Here is a 19,829-nt window from a genome sequence, read left to right as displayed (position 1 = left end):
GAAATAGAGACTTTGACATAAGCTAATTCAACAATATAAAAGGGTAGATCGAATCACAAAGAAGGAATGTCCGATGTTATTTTCTTCATTTATTTTCTTCAAATGGTTCAAATACTCGGTTGAAAGTATTTTCATGGAAATCCGTGTACAGAGGCCATGTACTGTATATTACTCCAGATGTCTTGTCATGAGCATGTGCTGGCACTGGCAGACATTGTAAATGCTGTGCATGTTGATTTGTTTTGTTATGTGTCCTTCAAAGAGCTCTTGCGTAGTAAGCTTAACTTAAAAAAAACTTGCTAACATTATGTTCACTCCAAATCGTGTCCAGAATAATTGACTTTTCCCTCTTTTTTTGGATGTTGCTGTTATGTATTTATTTATGTGTCCCTAGCAAAGATGTATTTACATGTTGGTTCCTTCCTGAAAATGATTGTGAAATTATACCACACCTACTGTAACTAATCCACAGATAGGCAGAATCAAGTGTACTCCTAGCCCTGTTTGTACATCTTTGAAATGCAAATAAAAATTGAATATTTTGCCATAACATTACATTGTACTACTGCATTTATCTCATGCATTTGTTCCAAACACAGACTTTGCAATAGCTACTGATAGGTATTTTGTTATGGTTCATATCATCTTTTTATCAATACATATTGATGACCACCTGAAGTTTAAGGCACAGTGACTGTGTCATAAAATGTCATGTTACAGTACACACACAAGGTCTCCGTCTGGTAGAAATCAGGCCTTATCAACTGCCTGGAGCCAGTACCTAAAACAATGAGAATTGTTTTGGCTCAGCTTGTGTCATCCAGACACCAGCAAGGACATCTTCCCCCAGGAACCCTGTATATGGACTCTTTGTCTTGTGATTTGTGGACAAGAAACATATCCTATTAACTGTTGAAACGTCATCCATTGACTGATGAAATGACCATACTTATACTCATGTCAAAACATAATTTGTCAGAGAGAGCACGAACCATTGATTATTCTGTTGTACCTTTGTCTTGAATACTCTCTCTCCATAGTAAACATTCCATTCTCACTCTGATCACTCTCCTGTCTTATTTCTGTGTGATGGATTATTGTATCTCATATGGGAATAAGAAGGTGTTGTTGTTTACAAATAATATTTCAATCAAAATGGTCCTACGTCGCCGCATACTAATGTAACGTTGACTGTCCGGGTGAGGAGACACTTTCTCTCCCCCACGGTGGGTCGGTGTTACAATACGTATCAAAGAACCAGCTGTGAGTTTGGAAGTTTACTGTGTTTTCAGACGAGGTTATTATTTTGACAACAGTACAATTTATTTAACATTCCCTGCTTGGACATCCGCCACTGGACCGCTGGACACATGGTTTTCTGATTGCATGCTCCACGGTCCGAGGACGGATCTTTATGCACCATCGGTGACCGGAATATTATTTTAAGATAAGTATATTGTTTTCTTCAGTTATCTACGCAACAAGTCGCTTCTCAGTTTGAATTATTGTTTCAATTTTTGATATTTCAGGGAGTTGGACAAGGCTAAATAATGTTTTAGTATCGCTCATTGTCTATTTTACCTTCACTTCAGTAAGATTAAACACATAAATTGCCCGGACACATCCTATCATATTGTCTGTGCCAACATAGGGGAATTACAGTAGGCCTAGAGACACCATTCATTATATAATTATTTTAACATTATAACATTTGTAATTACTTTTTATTAATCCTTTATATTTTACTGTTGACATTATGGGGAATTCTCATTCCCCGCCTCACACATCCCACTCAGTGGATTCCAAAAACAGACCCATGCCACGCACTGGACGTCCCCTCAGACAGGGACCTATTAATAAAATTGACAAGTCACTTCTTGAAAGTGCTGATGATGATGATGAGGTGTTACTTGACAGAACTAAAATTACCCCTTCTCCACTTTCTCAAGCTGTGGACCTGATTGAACCTGCTGTCGGTGGACCTCCAGGATGGTCACTCAAATCCGAGGCAAGCCGACAGCAGATACAACCAGGACCAGGGACGTGCTGGCCATTGGGAAAAGCGGGACAACTCCCGAACGGCCGGTTCATTCCCGGCCGGTCCAGGCCGGCCATTAGGAAAGAATTTAAAATAAAATGTCGGCCTTTGTTCCATTTTGGGGGCAGGGCGGCCATCAAAGTAAATCGTTACTGTCGGGCAGAAACCTTGTATCTCCAAGTTTCAAACGTGTAAATTTTTTCGCAAAGCAAAGCCCTGCTTCATCATACAAGGCCGTCGCACAAAAGTAGTGAAAAACAGCAGATCTACAAGCACACAACGCCTCGCGGTGCGAGGCGTTGTGTGCTTGTAGATCGGCTGTTTTCACTAGTTTAATTACTTTTTTAAATGATAAATAAAACAAACGGTTTTGGACATAGGCCTACAAGGTTTCCACCCGACAACGACGAAATATAACTCATGTAATTGGCCCACTGGCTTGTCACTTGTCATGATCTGAAATGGCAAATCTTTGAGTAGCAGCAGTGCTATAGAGAGAGATCTCTCTCTATAGCACGCAATGAGGGCCTCTCCAACTCTTTTTCCCTGGCTGAATCAGGGGCCCAGCACGTCCCTGACCAGGACACCACCCAGGTAATACACCTCGCACCCCTGTTTGCTGGAGCTGCTATACAATCGGCCATTGTTGGACCCAGTGCCCCCAGCCTAACGCAGCTCGTCCTTTCAAACCCACAAACCGTCAGGCTAGGTTAATATGGCCCAGAAAGTCAAAGGCTCAGACACCAAAACTTGATTAAGTTGTTATAAATCTTAATTGTTTTCACTACGAATTAATCATTGTAGATCTGCTGTTTCCATGATTTAACCTTGTCCATGAGGCCCCTACATGCGTCCTAAATAATGTTTTCTCAACATTCCAAATTCCGTTGAACTGTTTCGGCGTTCCGGTTTGCCTTATAAATAACTTTTTATCTACAGTCCTGTTACAGATTGGTCATTAAATCGGTCGTGTTATTCTTTTTAAGTCTTTTGAAGTTCCGAGGTGGTTTTCTACACCTTAACTTTCTAAATCTATTTTTCCGTTTGTCTGTTTTTTTCAGATGTTTACTTATTCTCGGTACAGTTTTGTGTTTTGTTTTCTATACAAGCATGCGTTTGTTAAATCGGCTTGTTGTTTTGTTTGGCTTTAACCTAGGGCGTGAGCTTTCTAGCCAGCCTGATTAAAACGAGTGCTCCTTAGTCAGTTTGTGGTTATAGCTTGTCTTGATTCCCAAGCGCAGCTCGGGAACTGTCAGTTTTTGTTGAACATACCTCTGTATGAATAGGTAGACTAGCTATCTGCTGATTCAGATCGGTGGGTTGTTAATTGTTAATGTCACTGTATCGATTCACTGAACTCTCCCACTCTACTGTGTTTTTGTGGACCTCTTAAGACCGTTCTATTGACCATTTCTGTTCTGTTAAATATTTGATAATTAAGCCTTTTTATTAAGCTTTTAAAATGTCTTTGATTAAGGTTAAATTACCTTTTAAAATATAGTGTTAACACTAGACTAACTCGCCCTAAATTATAGACGTCTAAAGTAATTTAAACTGTTATAAATGTTAAGACTAAAAATGACTCATTCCAAATTTAGACTTGTGTTTCATGATTGAGTATGTGTGAGGGTGTGCACGTGGACTGATGAGTGCGTGCACGTATGCATGTTGGTGTGCGCTGTTTGTGTGTGTGTGTGTGTGTGTGTGTGTGTGTGTGTGTGTGTGTGTGTGACCTTGGAACGTCTGGTTATTTTCCCGTTTCCCTTGCCTTATTGACATTTGAGTCTCACTCTGTTTTGACTTGATTCTGAGATTTCCTTATTTGAGTAAAGATACTTTGTTACTTTTCTACCACTCCAGGTGGCTACAGTATCTTGTTTTCCTTCCAGTCTGGAAGGAATTAACAATAACATTTTAGAGGAGAACTCCAATACCCATAGTCCTCTATCTCCTTAGTTGCCATAACAACCTTCAATGTCATGTCATCCCATTCCTGAGCAGAACGGCTGATTAAGCCAAGGTCCTCTTTGGGTGTCTTACTGGTAGGCCTACTAAGAAAGATTTGACACTGACTGAAGATGTAACTATCTTATGATTATAAGTCATTTTTTATTTGTTTTTGAAAGTTTTGTAAATAATTGAAGAACTGTGAACAGATTATACATCTGTGGTTTGAAAATGTATTTTAATTTCTTTTATCATTTTATCCATTTAGCCCCAAACATCAACAACATCATTTTTGCCACACCTTGTGTCAAGAGGTGGGAATATGCTTGATTGTTTGGAATATGCTTTGAATTTTACTGTATGCTTATGCTTTGATTTTCATTGTTTAACGTTTAATTTTGATTTTGAAACTTTTGATTTTAAAACTTTGTATGTTTTGAGTATGTTTGTGTTGTGTGCATTAATCCTTCTGTTGTGCCACACAAGCCCACCAATCACAAACAGACTCTATCAGAATGGCTTACAGTTGTGTATGACACACAAGAGACGTTGTCCAACTGACCACTCAACACCTAAGGGCTATCCATGACAACACCACAGCGGAGACAGAAAGACAGAGGGCGGAGAGTGAAAAGGGCACCACCAACAGACGATGGGCCACCAGTGCATGAGCCAATCAACCGCAGGACCAGAGCTATGCTCTGGTTGTCGGTGAGTAACGGAAATGCACTGTGAAGAGAAACATCTAGGTGGAGAAATTATGATTGTAAATTGTTGAAATACAAGTGATCTGCCGCCAAGCACTGTCATCCTCTAGGCCCGATGGACGCCAGGCGGTGCCAAGGAACCACCAGAGGCCAGAGGGCAGTGCGAACGCGCCATCATCACAGCGGGGGGCTATTGCAGCCTCCCGGGCCTGTGAGTATTCTGAAATCGCACTGTTGAAGAAATTAAGCCGATATAATTATGACTGAAGAATCCATTGTACCGATATTAGTGAACTGCCGCAAGCTTCTGTCCGTAGGAGCTGTCTGAACCCCACCTAAAGAACCCCACTTCCACTCTCCGACCCGTCTCCGCCCATCTCCGACCCGTCTCCGCCAATCTACAACCCATCTCCGGCCCATCTCCAACAAGACCTCAACTCGATCCTTGGACTTTGCTCTGTTTCTAGCCCTCATCATATCAAGGACTTATGGACCCCATTTTATTTTTATTCTGTCTTATATTCTTCTATTTGTGTTGTTACACCTTGTTTTCTTTTGAACAGGTTACAGGGGAAGACTGATCAACTAATCTTGTGACTTATCAATCTGATTACAAGGGGTTATTTCATTTATGTGTAAACATGATAACATTTTGTCATTAATGTCATGCTTTTCATGTCAACTCTAACCCTAACGATAATTACAGTTCCTTTTGCTATTGAAGCTATTGAAGAAATGTTTTAACCCTAACCCTAACCATCTTTCATCCCACTGTTTGCCTATTTTGTTTTCTTTTGTTGATCTATTTGATAAAAAGATCAATATTAACCAGCCGGTGGATATTGATAGGTATTTTGTTATGGTTCATATCATCTTTTTATCAATACATATTGATGACCACCTGAAGTTTAAGGCACAGTGACTGTGTCATAAAATGTCATGTTACAGTACACACACAAGGTCTCCGTCTGGTAGAAATCAGGCCTTATCAACTGCCTGGAGCCAGTACCTAAAACAATGAGAATTGTTTTGGCTCAGCTTGTGTCATCCAGACACCAGCAAGGACATCTTCCCCCAGGAACCCTGTATATGGACTCTTTGTCTTGTGATTTGTGGACAAGAAACATATCCTATTAACTGTTGAAACGTCATCCATTGACTGATGAAATGACCATACTTATACTCATGTCAAAACATAATTTGTCAGAGAGAGCACGAACCATTGATTATTCTGTTGTACCTTTGTCTTGAATACTCTCTCTCCATAGTAAACATTCCATTCTCACTCTGATCACTCTCCTGTCTTATTTCTGTGTGATGGATTATTGTATCTCATATGGGAATAAGAAGGTGTTGTTGTTTACAAATAATATTTCAATCAGCTACTCTCAGAAACAATCTGGGAACCCAATCTGTAAAATGTGTTTGAATCTGTCTTTCTTGAAGTTGAGAGATTACTCTCACAAATAGCTTCTGGTACTACTACTACTACTACTACTACAACTGCATTAATCATATCAATTATATGTATTCAAAACACAAACTTTGCCATACAACGGAATATTTTTGCCATAATTTGAACTCTTAAATTGCTTTTTAAGACATTGTAAGTATCATCAATTCAGTATCAATTTGTATCATGTCTTTATTCTCCACTCTTCGTGATGCTACAATAAAGCTTTCATTTGATTGGCCGAACGGCAGCCGAGGGACTGCCGCGTTCTCGCATGTCATTGGCTGGATGGCCGGGGTCAAAGTGTGTGTAGCCCGCTGCTAAAGGCTGACGTCGACTTCTGGTCTGCAGCAAAATGGAGTCGTTGACAGCAGCAGCCTCGCAGAAGAAGCGCCGGTGTAGTAGTTCTGCTGCATTGTTATTGTCACCGTCCACAAAACGCTCAGGAACCATGGCTGTGAACCGATGCAGCGTGGTGTTGCTGGTCGTGCTGGCCGCCATGGTGCGCTCTGCGGCGGCCGACGGGAGGACGCTGGTCCTGCTGGACAACATGAACATCCGAGACACCCATTCAATCTTCTTCCGCAGCCTGGCAGGTAATAGGAAATAGGCTAGTCAGTGTTTCTCAAACTTCACATTTCAAGGTCTCCCCTCAACTCTGAGTTGACAGTGTACAAATGGACGGGTTCATTTGGTTCCAGACCATTTTGGTGTCAGAGTTACAGACTTGTATGGGTCAATTTAGACCCCCATAAACCAACCCACAGTCCCTGGAATCCACTTTGAGAACCACTGCTGTAAGCTAGCTCAGTGGTTCTCAAACCTTTTCATGTCAAGGACCCCCAAATTGACACTTATCAGCCCGCAGACCCCCATTTGAAAAGATAATTATGCCGGAGACCTCTTATAAGAGATTTTTTAGGGCTCTAGCAGTGATTCTCAACCATTTTAATTTCAGGGACCCCCAGTTTGACATGCAGACCCCATTTTAATGGTATTTCTATCTCTTGAGACCCCAATTTATGTTGTAAAATCGATGTTAATTTAATTGAGAGTTACAGATCCATAAGGTTCCATTTGGTTCCTACTATCATCTACTGATGGGACTGACAAAGCTGTCAAATAATGGTACTGGAGTAAAATGTACCATATTTGTCTCTGAGATGTAGTGTAGTATATATGTTACAGGATGTTTGGGTAACCCAGGACGTTCATTGTAAGAGCGCTCGTTTTGTAGTTCACCACACACTAATCACCACCAGGTGGCGTACGACAGCCATTCACTCATACTCTATGCATTTACTAGTGAAGGCGCTGACGTCACTCGTTTGCGACTATATTTGCGACGTTGTTTACGTAGCCTAGCCTAGCCTAGCCTAGCCTAGCCTAGCCTAGCCTAGCCTAGCTTAGCCATTATCGTGCGCTTGCCCAGGCCTTACGGCCTGGGCAAATATTAATATAACGATTGCGTCCACCACGGCTTCGTAACTCGCGCGGCGCTCCGCCGGCCGCGCGGCCCTGGCCCGCTCTTCGCGGCCACTCGCGCCTACGGCGCTCGGGGGCGAAGAGCAGGACCAAGGACCGCTGGCCTTCGCGCCGCTTGGGGCTTCGTGGATACAGGGGGGCTTCGTAACTCGGTTGGGCTTCGTGTCTGGGGCTCCGCCAGGCTCCGCCTGGAACACGTTGCTGTGGGTGCCCCGGCGCCGCCCCGGCGCCGCCCCGGCACCGCACGGCGAACGCTCCGCGTCTTGAACGTGCTGGTTCTCTATTAGACTATGACATATATATTTACGTTAAAGTATACGTTAAAGTACCTCATAATTATTGGACTTAAATACAGTAAAATTAAAGGTACTTTAAACGGAATTTCTTGACAGAAAGTAGCTCATAACATGACTATTGACTATGCTTTCCATACAGCTGCAATATTGGGAGTTTAACGTAATTTAATACAATCAGATAGGACTTTGATGCATGGACTGCCAATGGTTGTTGTTGCAACTCTAGATTCAACATATTAAAAAAATATCAACTTGCCAAGGTGTCGACCGTGTCGTGGCAGGTAATATAACAAGTTGGCTTTGATCGTGTTTATGTGTGGTTACTGGTTTTGTTATACAATAGATATTTAATTAGGAGAACAAGGCACAGCAAATGACATTAAAGGAGTAGTTCACCCCCAAAATGACTTTTTTTCTATTGATTACTCATGCCATGGAAAGTAGAGTTCAATAATATTTTTTGGTTTTTGTCACATTCCTAAGACAGAAATGTGATAACAATAAATTTACCCCCATTCATTTCGGATGGTGACCCGTTTCGAAACGGGTCACCATCCGGAATCAATAGGGGTAAATTTACTCAAATCAATTTTTTGTCTTAGGAATGTGTCAAAAACCAAAAAATATTATTGAACTCTACTCTCCATGGCATGAGTAATCAATAGAAAAAAAGTCATTTTGGGGGTGAACTACTCCTTTAATATGAATGTAATCAATGCTGTGAGTGGAGTTGTACAAAATGTAGATGAGATGTCCAGTAAAGCTGATATCTTGTCTTCCTTTTCAGACCGTGGATTTGACCTATCATTCAAGACAGCAGACGACCCCTCCCTGTCTCTTATCAAATATGGCCAGTTTCTTTATGACCATTTGATCCTCTTCTCACCATCAGTTGAAGGTAAATGTCTTTCCAACCCCAAATCAACTGTTCTGAGCTTCACATCACTGACACACTACATTTAAGACTGTATTTCTCTCTTTCTTTTCAGACTTTGGCGGCAACATCAACGTAGAGACCATCACAGCCTTCATCGATGGTGGCGGCAATGTCCTGGTTGCTGCCAACTCAGATATTGGTCAGTTTCCTGTTGCTTTGGTCAGAATTAAGAGTCCTCGGTATATACACGTTACAAACAAATTGATGAGCTGAACAAGATTCTTATCCAAACAGCTGTGCTGCTGTTGTAACATCCAACTAGATATGGGAGAAATGCGGATGTGTGTGGCTATATCACAATTGGTGACAGCTCATATTCACAACCGATTTTCTTTCTATTATTATTTCCCATTATGTTTCTATTAGCCAATAACATGGTTGAAAGATTTGGGCTATTATTTCTGTTACACATTTAGTTACCTTCTTTAGATCAGTACAGTAGCGTTACTCATCCTGTCGTCTGCACTACAGGTGATCCTCTGAGGGAGCTGGGTAGTGAGTGCGGCATTGAGTTTGACGAAGAGAAGACCGCCGTCATCGACCACCACAACTACGATGTGTCCGATCCCGGCGAGGTAGATAGAATGCTGCGTGCGTTACGCTCTGCTGCCGTCAGATTTATCCTGAGATGACATGAAACCACAACTTCAGATTTGTCTTGGATGATGTATTTAAAAATAAGAGTTCTGCATTAATGGTCGGTACCAAAGCATTGACTGAAGTCTGAACCCTATCCTTCTCTCTAGCACACCCTGGTTGTTGCTGACCCAGAGAACCTGCTGAAGGCCCCCACAATTGTTGGCACACCCACCGAAAAGCCAATTCTTTTCAAGGGAGTTGGGTAAGTGTATCGCAAAAGATTATGCAATATAATCCTCAGTGTTGTTAATCTATCCATTTGTGACTCTGAGAGTGTACTGAACAAATGTAACCAAATGTTTACTCTCTCAGAGTTCAACTTAAACTTTATTAATAAAGCACATTTATAAAAATCAGGGATCAACCAAAGTACTGTACTTGGTCAGATTAAAAACAAGCATACAGAAAACAGGAAGACAGATTAATGCAACAGAAATTAGAATAAACACAGCATCACACAATTAAATTTAAAAAAAAGTATGGGCCAGAGTTTTACGATCAGGGAGAGTTAAAAGCCCGGGAGAAGAAATAAACGTTTTGCTGTGTAGAAATGGTCAGTGTTATAGCAGTGCTAATATGAGTTTACTAACAATAAACTATGCTAACCCCCATTCTCCCCTTTTTCCAGCATGGTGGCAGACCCGGAGAACCCTCTTGTTCTTGACATCCTCACTGGCTCCTCTACCGCCTACTCCTTTTTCCCTGACAGACCCATCTCTCAGGTAGTTACACTACACTACACACCTTTACTGGCGTCAAAACATGTCATTGTCTATTCACGGTTTTGTACATAAAGAAAGACCAATTCCACTTAATGGCTGGATTTTTAGATTTAGCGTTTGTTTACATTTTCTCCAAAGTAATGTAAAATGTTAGCAAAATCATGTGAATACCACATCATAGTATGATATGGCCAGCATCTAGGTAGAACTGTTCCATGTAGAAGGAAAGAATGTGATGGTCATTTTGAAATCAGGGGGATTTTCTAAAATAATATAATAAAATAACTACTTAATGGACAAGTCAAGTCTTTAATTCTTAAATGGAGCTTCATATTTAAAATGCACTTTGCCTCTTAATTAATGTGTGGGTGGTCTCCACAGTACCCCCATGCTGTTGGCAAGAACACTCTTCTGATTGCTGGCCTCCAGGCCAGGAACAACGCTAGAGTGGTCTTCAGTGGATCAATGCACTTCTTCAGCGATGCTTTCTTCAACTCACCTGTGCAGAAGGCTACACCTGGCTCCCCACGGTAAGACCCCTCTCTCCCACTGTGCAGTGGAAGTGTGGAACCTGCTCCTCACACTACCTCTATCTGTCCCTTGTTTTTCCTTCAGTGTATATAACAATGATCATGAAAATTGTATTCCTATAGCACTTTATTGAAGGTAAAATATGTAATTTATACTGTGTTACTAGCATAAATAAATTGGAAACATTTAGCTGGACGTTTTAAATAATTCACACAGTACTATTCCTGAAGTTGTGTTTGAGTTGAATTTTTCTAAACGGGCTACTAGTACTACAGTCTTCTCTCAGATTATTTTCAACATTTCCTGCAGATATCCAGGAATTTTACATATTTAATTTAACAAGTACAAAAGTACCCTGTAGTCAGTGTAGTGGACCTCGGTAGCAATTAATGTAACGCCTTTATAGCAATGTTTACATTAAAAGGTCAACATTTCCCTCCATTATCAAACTAATCTACAATGGAGAGATAAAACATTTATGCCCCAGCAGCAATTCAGGAGGCTAGCAGTTCTTGAATGTCCTTTAGATCAAAGATGATAATCACTGTTTGCGTACCACTTTTTTAAAAAGATACTATTTATAAATTGCTTCATAGACCATAAAAACAAGCAAATCATTACAACCAGGTAAAGATTTAAGGATTGCAATTAAAACGTGAATGAAATCAGCCACACTGAGGGGCCTTTTCCACCGGCAAAGAACCGGTTCCAGAACCAGTGCTGGTTCAACTTTCTTGGAACCTTGGTTCGTTCTTGTCAACCGGCTTGCGTTTCCACCAGGCAGATTGAACCAGAGGAACCAAGGATTTTGTGGTTCCCGTTCGGAACCAACTTTTACGGTTCAGAACAAACTCCGGTTCTCAGTGGAAAAGCTCACCTCTGGTTCATCTCATAGGCGGGAGAAAGAACCAGAACCGGTTCTTTGCCGGTGGAAAAGGCCCCTGAGTGAGGGTCTAAGGACTGGAGGTGCTTGTTTCCTTTGTTGAATGTGTCAATGTCAATTTGCACTGACTTAAAGTGGCGACACACTTTATATGAAAGTCAATTCAAACTGTTTTGGGTTACCATACATGGTCACGGTTGGGATACTTGTCTCCTCTCTTATGGTCATAAATATAATTATCAAATATCTTTTGATAGGCACGAGCAGACCGGAAACATGGAGCTGGCCGTGGCTCTGTCCCGCTGGGTGTTTAAGGAGGCTGGCGTCCTCAGAGTGGGAGCTGTTACCCATCATCCCGTGGGAGAGACCTCTCCCCCTGCAGCCTATACTATCACCGACCTGGTGGTGAGTTCCTTACGCCAGGGATTTTCAAACCTTTTCATTTCAAGGACACTCAGTTTAATAATAGTAATAATAATAGTTACCTATATTATCCCGCGGGGAAAATTCAGATATCGCAGCCCAACCCAGCTGCTTTTTTTATCAGCTTTAACCCAGCTCAACTCAATCCAATGATGCCCACAAGGAGCGCAAGGGGGAAGGGGAGCAGTGATAGCTGGAGCGGGGAATCGTACCTGTGGCCTCCGGAGTCCTAGGTGTGGACACTAACCACTCAGCTATCACTGTTCTAATGCAGTGATAGCTGAGTTTGGCTATGCATTAGTCTTCAGACTCCCATGACTACGAGAGTGTACAAATGGAAACTACAGTACAGGTCCATTTGGTTACGTTTGTACACTCTTGGAGATACGGTCCATTGTGTTCCTAAAACTGAGGACCCCTGGAACCCCTGGTGTCCACTCCCCCGCTTTAAGAACGACTGCAATACACTACATCAACAACGTAATATGTAAAGACGATAAACTAATCGGCCTGTCAATCCCCAAATACAAATGTAAACGTTACTCTGAGGAGGGATTGATTGATTATCTGCTCATCTGAATGTGGTCATGCTGAGCTTTTCTTCAGTTTCCAATAAACACAACTCTTCCCTCACACAGGAGTACAGTGTCGTGATCGAGATGCTGTCCGAAGGCCAGTGGGTTCCCTTCAACGGAGACGATATTCAGCTGGAGTTTGTGAGAATCGACCCCTTCGTCAGGACATACCTCAAGAAAAATGGTATGGAACTATGGGACGGGTTTGATGTACACCTGTTATCATGGGTATCGTGCAGAAACATTTCAACTTTTTAGTATGTTCTTTTATAAATGAATGACAAAAGGAGCAGCAAGTTGAAAGTGGTTACATTTTTTTAATATTTAATCATTGAAAAGTATTAAAAATATGTGATTAAATAATGACTCCATTGGAACACAGTACATACAAGATTTCTGCCTGACAGTGACTTGACAGGGGCATTTCTGCCTTATAGACCCCATGGATTTTCATTTGGGATCAATATAAGTAGGAAAATGAGCCTATGTTATTTAGTCTGGAGTTGTCCTTAAAATGACAGAATATAAGTATGCAACATCTCCGTGACCTTGGTAAGTCACATTGAATGTATTTCTAAAGTATTGAATATATTTCTAAAAGTTACACAATGTGTCATTTCAACAGGAGACATATACAGTGTCCAGTTCAAGCTGCCTGATGTGTACGGAGTCTTCCAGTTCAAGGTGGATTACAACAGGCTTGGATTTACTCACCTCTACTCATCCACTCAGGTACATGACCTAATATAATAATAACCTTATTGATTTAACACTTATAAGTGCTTAGACAATGGGAAACAATGACATAAGATATGACACCTGCTAAAAAGAAAAGAATTAAATCGATTGGTAATGTGGAACTGAATTGATGTATTTCAATTAAATGTTATTATAGTGCCAATAAGCACAACATTAAGTTGTCTCAAAACATTTTACATACTTTATTGCAGAGGCATTTTTGCGACGGTGGCAAGTTCTGATTTATAAAAAATTATGGATAATCGACTTTGATAAAAATTGAGGAAGAAAATACACAACTTTTGTTCTTAAAAAATCTAAATGGTGAAAATAGCAGATCTACAAGCTCACAATGCTTCACATTGCAGCATGTTATGAGCGTGTATGTGGCTACTTTCACAACTTTGTAAATTCTGTATGAAATGGGGATTAAGTGGTTTATCAGATTAACTGATTTAGTCAATTATGAAAACAAATCTATTCTAAATTTGTCAAGTTGATATACTTTAAGTAAAGTTTTGATATTAGAGCAATCAAAGAAGTAGTCGATAGAATAATTACGAAGATAATTGATAGTTGCTGCCCAACTGCACTTTATTCTATAAGGCAATATGTTATTTATTGTATTTTGCGCCTTTCTTTACATAAAATATTTTAGCCACATACAATCCTATTTAATCAAATACTGTTATTTCTTGTACATGTTGTGTACTTGGTGAATAATAAAGATGTAATGATTTGGATTCTGAATATCTGAAAGTAACCATCAAAGAAACTTGTTCAGAGTAGACTACCAAGAAACTAACCGCCACACATGTTTCCTTCACCATACTGTAGGTGTCCGTGCGTCCACTGCAACACACTCAGTACGAGCGGTTCATCCCCTCAGCCTACCCGTACTACGCCAGTGTTTTCTCCATGATGGCAGGACTGTTTGTCTTCAGCATCGTCTTCCTACACATGAAAGAGAAGGAGAAGTCTGACTAAAGCAGAAGTGTTGAGGGGGAAAAAGGAAATGAAAGAGTTTGTAAATTTGGCCTTTTAGGACAAAGGGGTTGGAAATTGGGGTGCTGGTTGCTTGATTCCTCTGGCAGAGACTTGAAGGACTTGCAGTCTTTGTGGAAATATTGTTTCTGTTTGGTTGTGCGGGATATTTTTGAATATTACGTGGTTTGGAGGTCAGAAAGGTTGCTCAGCCATTATGTGCCATGGTTGGTTGAGATTCTCTTTTTTTTTACGTTGTCAATTGCAATTGTTAATGTGTATAAAAAAAATCACTCAAGGTCTATACACATTTTTATTCAGTCAGAATTGATTTAATTTAAAGTGGGTTTATTCTGGATAAAACGATGTGGTAGAGAGCACTTATTTTTGGCACATCTCATTAAATAAAGCTTGGATTCCTACTTTGAGGAAAGATACATCTAGGAATCTTAATGTGGTGACAACTGACGACATGCACTGAATATTCTTCTGACTGATCACAGTTGTTTCTGTTCATAAGACTGTAACATGTCCCACTTATGAATAACAATAAAATATTGACATTCCATTCTGTAGATCGTTTCGTCTGGTCACATGGTATTTGATTATTTGCGCAACAAAGCCCGATCAACTGGATCCCACTCAAATATGCACGCCAACAGGCGTGACCTAAAGAGTGGGTCCAGCTGGCCAGGCGGCACACCAAGTGCCACACATCCAGCCATACCTGAAATCCGTCAAATCTGAACTGCAGTTTGGTCTCTGATTGTTCAATACTGCAGTCACAGTCCCGAGTCCACATATAAGACTTGAGGAAGCTACATAATTATAATTCTAAACCTTTTTTTATTTTTTCCAATATTTAAATATTTATCTACGTATACTTGACATGTATTATGTTACTGTATGATCATGCATGCACATCACTATACCTAATTGTACCTTTCAACTTATTGGGTATGTCCATAATGACAGGTTTTGTAGAAATGCGTTCTATTTGTTGAGATATTGGGCCTTAAATGTCAATGTTCAAGCATGTTCTGACTTAAGATTATGTTTACCGGTACCTTACATTATTTGAGACTATTTTCTTTTTTACAAGAAATTAAGAAAAGGAAGGAAAACAAATAGTCAATTTAACATTGAGGTGGCCACAATGTTTGGGTGCCCAACATTTGTGTGTCCTTGTTTCAATTCAGTTAGGTAATCTAAATCTAAACCTTTTCATGTCAATTAACAGATGTTATGAAAACAGATAGGCTATTTGACAAATTACCAAAATAGTGAAATCTTTTTGAATCATTTGATTGTTCTTTTTGTTGAAAGGTGTGAGATGTAGCTCTCTCTCTAAAATCAAGGTGAAACACCTGAAAAAAGTGAGTCCCATCAAGGCGAAACAACCAAGTCAGCCTAGAATCTCTCGACTACAGACAGATCGGCCTTCTAGAGGTCTGACTTGGACCTCATTTGCATGAGTTTTTTTTTCCTCCGGGTGTTTCGTCTTGATGGGACTCACTTTTCTCCGGGTGTTTCGTCTTGATGGGACTCACTTTTCTCCGGGTGTTTCGTCTTGATGGGACTCACCTTTTTCCAGGTGTTCCGCCTTGATTTTGGGACTCACTTTTTTGGGGATTTTTTGGTATTTTGGGACTCACTTTTCTCCGGGTGTTTCGTCTTGATGGGACTCACTTTTCTCCGGGTGTTTCGTCTTGATGGGACTCACTTTTTCTCTGGGTGTTTCGTCTTGATGGGACTCACTTTTTCTCTGGGTGTTTCGTCTTGATGGGACTCACCTTTTTCCAGGTGTTTCGCCTTGATTTGGGACTCACTTTTTGCGGGATTTTGGGACTCACTTTTCTCCGGGTGTTTCATCTTGATGGGTCTCACCTTTTTCCAGGTGTTCTGACTTGATTTTGGGACACACTTTTTTGGAAATTTTTTGTTATCTTGGGACTCACTTTTCTTTGGGTGTTTCGCCTTGATTTTGGGACTCACTTTTTTGGGGATTTTGGGACTCACTTTTCTCCGGGTGTTTCACCTTGATGGGACTCACTTTTCTCCGGGTGTTTCACCTTGATGGGACTCACTTTTCTCCGGGTGTTTCACCTTGATGGGACTCACTTTTCTCCGGGTGTTTCACCTTGATGGGACTCACTTTTCTCTGGGTCTTTCGCCTTGATGGAACTCACTTTTTTCCGGGTGTTTCGTCATGATGGGACTCACTTTTTTCCAGGTGTTTCACCTTGATTTTGTGACATACTTTTTTGGGTCGGTGGGGGTGAACGGAAATATATCTAGGCAGGTAGGTGTCATTTCAGTTTCATAAAACCATGTGTGATCTATCCCAATGGAATTGATCTGATCTGATGTATCTTATCTATGACCCAGGTATGCGTGTGACATCCGAGTGATCCGGGCCCTGCTGTTCGGGGAGAGGTCTGGGTAGTAACAGGCTAACCACCCAGAGAGGTGCCATGGCCATTGGCCACACTCACTTGTGGCAGAGCTTGGGTTGACCTTGGGTTAGTTGGTGATGTAGCCTCCTTTTCCCCCCAGCATTATCACAGGTGGGATCTGCTTCAGGCCTTGATAGCCCGGGGGTCTGGTAGTTTTACCTTGACCCTCCAGCTGCAATCCCAAATACCATCAGCATCCTAATGCTTGGTAGGTTACGCCTTAACAGCAATATCTGGCCAGCCATTTTTTTATGTCACCACCCTTCACAGTTTCATTAAACATCCTGACAGTTACCGTTTTCTCAGAGTTGTCAGTCAGCTCCTCCACTTGAAAGGCTTCAAACTGGTCTTTCACATTCTCATAACTACCTACTAAATTACCCATTTAAAGTTTGAGAAGGGTCCATGATTTGAGAATGGGTTGAGATCGTTTCGGCCCCAAGGTCTCTAATCATTCGCTTTACCAGATAAAACTGAGCTGTCTCACGGCAGCTATCCTGAGGGAAACTTCCCATTCTACTACGGCAGAAGTCAATCCTGTTCCATCAGGAAGATTAAAACGAACGTGTTATGCCTCCTCAATTATTTGAATTCACAGGAGATAATGAACCTCTAAAACTAGGAAAAGTTGAGCCATGTAGAGACTCAAACGATACCTATGACTAGAGACGACCCCTGAGGGGGGGAAAAAAAACTAATTTTGAGTATAGGATCTGTTCACATTGGCGTGTTCATTTTGTGAATGAAGCCTGTTTCTAGATTTGGAATCTTATTTTATATCCAGAGAACCTGGAATACAAGTATAGGAACAAGTTATGTTTGTTTCCAATACACATTATTTTAGGTAGCACAGTTATGTTGTTTGTACCAGCCCAAGAAAGTGTGATATGGCTTAATTTTAGCTGAGTATTAGCCTCTTACCTATACTTCTGATACAGTATGTTCTCTTTTTTAGACTAGTCATGTTGTGTGTTAAATCATGGTCAGTCTAAAATAGGACCGTAATTTTGGACTTTTGGTATTTTGCTTAGTGGCCCCTGAGCCTGCTCTAAATGGACAGCACACCAGCAGAACAACATGGTACAAGTCCCCAGGACTTTTTTTGTCTCATCATTTTAGCCTTAATGTGTTACCATGAGCTGTTATATTTCTGACTAATGTATGCAGTTAATTAAAAGAGGAGAAAAGAGCATGCCTGAATGAGAATGGACAAAACGTGCTCAATTCAATTAGCATATGGTTTATTTTTATTGAAAATGAAAGCTTTCAGATGTCTTTTTCCGTCACCCCAGCAAGATTTTGGCGACGATGAAAAGTAATTTCCGCTGTAGGCTACTACAACAACAGACCAATCAACGTTTTCATAACTATGTATAGGCTGGCTAGTTGCCTGTGTTTTCCATGATTCTGTGGTGTAGCAGAAATGCCAATGCTTGGTAAACAGAAGGTTTGTGGTTTGAACCCACCAGAAATATTCTGCATCTAAATCCCACCAGGTCATGATTGTCACTGATGGTTTCCATACATCTGTAGCACAAGGGTTGTGTTTAGAGTTTTGTAAACAAAGTTTTTGGTTGAACATTTACACTATCTAAATTGTTTCCTACTCACTTCTTTCTTGTATGCCAGTGTGGCTCAAGAAATAAGTCATGGGTTAATATTAAAGCGGAAGGTTTTAAGTTAAAAATTCAGACACACAAATTGCATCAATACAAAACCAAAATGGTAAACTAATGAAAGAATGCTTTGGATATTAAAAATAATGATGATTAATAGAATCTTTAAAAGGGGACCAAGTTAAAGTTGTACCATGTAACTTTTTTTATAAAACAAATCTTAAAATGGTCCTAGCTGTTAAATCGCTAAAGTTTTAGAACCCCCACTCCGTTATTTTCAGCTTCTAAAGCCTTCTCTTTATATGTTTTCTATGATCCCTGCCCGGGACCGGTTTTCGCGGAAAAATTGCGTCATCACACTACCGGCCAATCACAGCGAGGGTTATACACTGCCGGCCAATCACAGCGCAGAACATACACTGCCGGGCTCTCTGGTGGGTTTAGGAAACACGCCTTCAGGAAGTACACTGCAGTGTTTACACTGGAGGAGTCTAGCATGTAACTCTCCAACCGCTGCACGTAGAAGGACACGGGAGACCTCATTGAAAGCGTCTCGGCGAGGCGAGGCGGACGCGGTGGTCTGACGGCCCGGTCTGCGAGCGAAAAACGGACGAAAAAAGCAAACGCGACCGCGGTTTGCTATACTGCTACAGACCACCAGTTGAGCAACTTACACAGTATAGCTTTAAGTATACTTAATTTCTCTTACAGCTACCCTGTAAGAGAAATTAAGTATAGGTGGGCAAGCAAGCACAATGTATTATGATTATTGTTTAACTTTTTCCAGCTTTTATAACGGTTTCCCTTCCATCATGTTACTATATATAGCCTACAGGTCTACAATAATTAGCAAGTTTACAGCATAATCTAAATATCACTGAATCATTACTGCTGTGTTTAACAACATATTTACTTAATGCCACAGCAGAAGAAACAAACGACCAAATAGGATTTCTGAGCCTGCATGTTCTTAGTCAATCCTAATTACATCCAGCCTCTTGCAGTTAACATATGACCATCACACAAAAGAACAGCTTAAACCCTCAAACATCAGATTGTGATTTGTGAAGCCTATCCATTTCTGCCGATTACACCAGTCCCATCACATCATCAACCAGATGTTTTATTTGGGGTAGGCCTATTGGTTATTAATGTCCCTGGCACAAAACCTTTTCAGATGGTGGTCTGCAGCCAAATATATATCAATTTGGGGGTCCCTTGACACAAAAAACTTTGAGAACCACTGTTTTGTTTTAGGGAAAACTTGAAGGGAGAGTTGACAGGTCAAAAGATGAAAATGTACAGCACACAACACTCCCTGACAGAATGACACACTGTTCATTATACACATTGGAATGCAAATGCATTCTTTGTACTTAAACCAGCATTTAATATGATT

At 40.8% G+C, this 19,829-nt stretch overlaps 1 protein-coding gene across 1 annotated transcript; it reads left to right on the top strand.

Annotated features, from left to right (window-relative positions):
- The first annotated feature begins 6,463 nt into the window (after positions 1-6,463).
- On the top strand, positions 6,464-14,933 carry ddost (dolichyl-diphosphooligosaccharide--protein glycosyltransferase subunit (non-catalytic)). The gene is made up of 11 exons (XM_080733442.1): positions 6,464-6,741; positions 8,714-8,824; positions 8,916-9,002; positions 9,335-9,438; positions 9,610-9,704; positions 10,131-10,224; positions 10,606-10,754; positions 11,896-12,043; positions 12,700-12,820; positions 13,262-13,368; positions 14,212-14,933. Exons 1-11 carry the CDS (start codon positions 6,501-6,503, stop codon positions 14,359-14,361), a joined length of 1,407 nt encoding a protein of 468 aa, XP_080589568.1. The 5' UTR covers positions 6,464-6,500; the 3' UTR covers positions 14,362-14,933.
- The last annotated feature ends 4,896 nt before the right edge of the window (positions 14,934-19,829 follow it).

Source organism: Nannobrachium achirus (genome assembly GCF_963921795.1).
Source record: "Nannobrachium achirus genome assembly, chromosome: 9".
Lineage (NCBI taxonomy): Eukaryota > Metazoa > Chordata > Actinopteri > Myctophiformes > Myctophidae > Nannobrachium > Nannobrachium achirus.
The sequence above is the reverse complement of the archived record's forward strand: the minus strand, read 5'-3'. Positions and strand labels throughout refer to the sequence as shown.